Raw genomic sequence first — 2,602 nt, 5'->3', positions numbered from 1 at the left:
GCCCCTTTCCGGCGGATCGCCCCCCTCGGCTTCGCCTCGGGGGGCAACCTCTCCGCCGGGAGGGAACTTCGACATTCGTCCCTTGTAATGTAATGTACTATTCTCTTCAGGTTCTTCGAACAACGATGCAGCGAATAATCGTAGTATTCTAAACGGCGGAGTTCGTGCACGTTTAAGACTGCAAGGAACCGAAAATGCCGCACCAGCCTCTAATCCGCTGATGATGCATCGAAGTTCCACAAATCTTCAGACTCCAGCTTACGGTGCTGCTTCGGCGCAGACCGCTGTGGTGAATTCCACCAGTCAAGCAGTCAGCGCCAGCAGTCCTGTTGCAGTCACCAATGGAACAAGCAATCACAATTCCTCCGGGGCCAATAATGTTCCACCTGTCGCACAACCTGTCGTCGTCGTACCGGCAAATCCACCTGGAGCAGCAGCGAGTGGTAGTCTGCCGTCCAATGAAGTGGAGAATGGCAACCAGGTCGCCGAGGAGCCACTTCCGGCTGGCTGGGAAATGCGATACGACGTTTACGGCAGGAGGTATTATGTGGATCATAATACGCGCAGCACATCCTGGGAGAGGCCGCAACCTTTGCCGCCCGGCTGGGAAGTCCGACGCGATCCTCGAGGGCGGATTTATTATGTCGATCATAATACGAGGAGTACTACTTGGCAGAGGCCGAACACCGAGAGACTGCAGCACTTTCAGCACTGGCAGGGCGAGAGGCAGTATGTCGTGCAGCAGGGAAATCAGAGATTTTTGTATCCACAAGCGCATGGGAGTAATCCGAGTGCTGTGGCGGGGCCCTCGACCTCGACGGTCGACGAGGATGACGCCCTGGGACCATTGCCGGCTGGCTGGGAGAGGAGAAAACAGCCCGAGGGAAGGGTTTATTATGTTAATCACAAAAATCGGACGACTCAGTGGGAGGATCCGCGAACGCAGGGCCAGGAGACGGGGATGGATGAGCCTCCGTTGCCGGATGGATGGGAAATTCGTCTGACGGAGGATGGTCATCGATATTTTGTCGATCATAATTCGAGAACGACGACATTCCAGGATCCACGACCGGGCGCTCCCAAGGGGTGAGTTTTACCACTTTTTTTTATTTTTAATTGTCGGAAATTTGGGGAAATGAAAGTGAATTTAGTTTTTAATCGGGTATTTTTATGAGAAAAATATGTCCCAAGTTCGATTTTCAATCAGTTTTTAAAAATAATTAGTTGAATTTTTATATTTTTCTAGTATGATTTTATTCAGTTTAGAATGCGTAACTTTCAAGTGTTTTAGTTCAAGAATATTTAAAATCTTTTGAAATTTGTGGAAATCCTTTGAAATATTCACGAAATTTTTTTGAAATTTGTTGAAAATTTAGAGTGTGTCTTAAAATAGCTCGACAATTTATCAAATCTGTGGAAATCTTTGCTAATATTCTCTTCTGAAAGTAGAAGTTTTTTGGAATTTGAAGTTTTTACATTTACAGCAACAACAAAAAAAGAATCTAAAAGTTATTCTAAATTTTTTAAAAATAATTTTAAATTATAAACAAAAAAAACGAATTTTCTATCAGTTTTTTTTTTTTAAATAAATTATTGAACTTTTAAAATAAAATGGCAAATTTCCTGTACAAAACAGTTTAGCGATCAAAACGAAAATTTGTAAACAAAAAGATTAATTTACTAGCAGAAAAGACGAATTTTTAATCAAATTCAAGAGTTCTGAACAAGAAAGTAGATATTTTAAATAAAAAAGACGAATTTTGAAACGAGCAATTTAATTTACTACCAAAAAAAAATTTGCAATCAAATTCAAGAAATCTGAAAGATAAAGTAAAATTTTCAAAACGAGAAAAGAAGAATTTTTAAACAATAAGATAAATTTACTACCAAAAAATTCGATCTTTTAATAAAACTCAAGAATTCTCAAACAAAAAGACGAGTTTTCAACTAAAGAAGAAAAAAAATTTTAACAGAAAGACTAATTTACTACAAAAAAAAACGCATTTTCAACTAAAAAAGAAGAATTTTTAACCAAAAAGATTAATTTACTACCAAAAAATATGATTTTTTAAATAAAATTCAAGAATTCTCAACCAAAAAGTAGAATTTTAAAACAAAAAGATTAAATTATTACCAGAAAATAAATTTTTTAAATAAAATTCTCAACTAAAAAGTAGAATTTTCAACTGAGAAACAAAAAAATGTTAACAGAAAGAATAATTTACTACCAAAAAAGGCGATCTTTCAACTAAAAAAATAACAATTTTTAAACAAAAAGATTAATTTAGTACCAAAAAAATACGATTTTTTATTAAAATTCAAGAATTCTCAACCTAAAAGTAGAATTTTCAACAGAAAAAGATCAAACAAAAGACGAATTTTTAATAAAATTCAAGAATTTTCAACCAAACAAATAGAATTTTCAACCAAACAAATAGAATTTTCAACCAAAAAGGATCAATTTTTAAACAAAAAGAATATTTTACTACTAAAAAAGACGAATTTTCAATAAAATTCAAGAATTACTAACAAAAAAGTAGAATTTTCTTGTAAAAAAGAACTTTTATATGGAAAGATTAATTTGCTACTAAAAAAGACGAAT

General features: G+C 35.7%; 1 protein-coding gene across 1 annotated transcript in view; it reads left to right on the top strand.

Annotated features, from left to right (window-relative positions):
- Nucleotides 1–2,602, top strand: part of LOC117182254 (E3 ubiquitin-protein ligase Su(dx)) — a 55,919-nt gene that overhangs the window by 26,508 nt on the left and 26,809 nt on the right. Inside the window, exon 4 of the mRNA XM_033375362.1 lies at nt 111–1,086. Coding sequence (XP_033231253.1) covers nt 111–1,086 — 976 coding nt within the window. The remainder of the gene's footprint in view (nt 1–110; nt 1,087–2,602) is intronic.

Source organism: Belonocnema kinseyi, chromosome 10 (genome assembly GCF_010883055.1).
Source record: "Belonocnema kinseyi isolate 2016_QV_RU_SX_M_011 chromosome 10, B_treatae_v1, whole genome shotgun sequence".
NCBI classification, from domain to species: Eukaryota; Metazoa; Arthropoda; class Insecta; order Hymenoptera; family Cynipidae; genus Belonocnema; species Belonocnema kinseyi.
The sequence above is the reverse complement of the archived record's forward strand: the minus strand, read 5'-3'. Positions and strand labels throughout refer to the sequence as shown.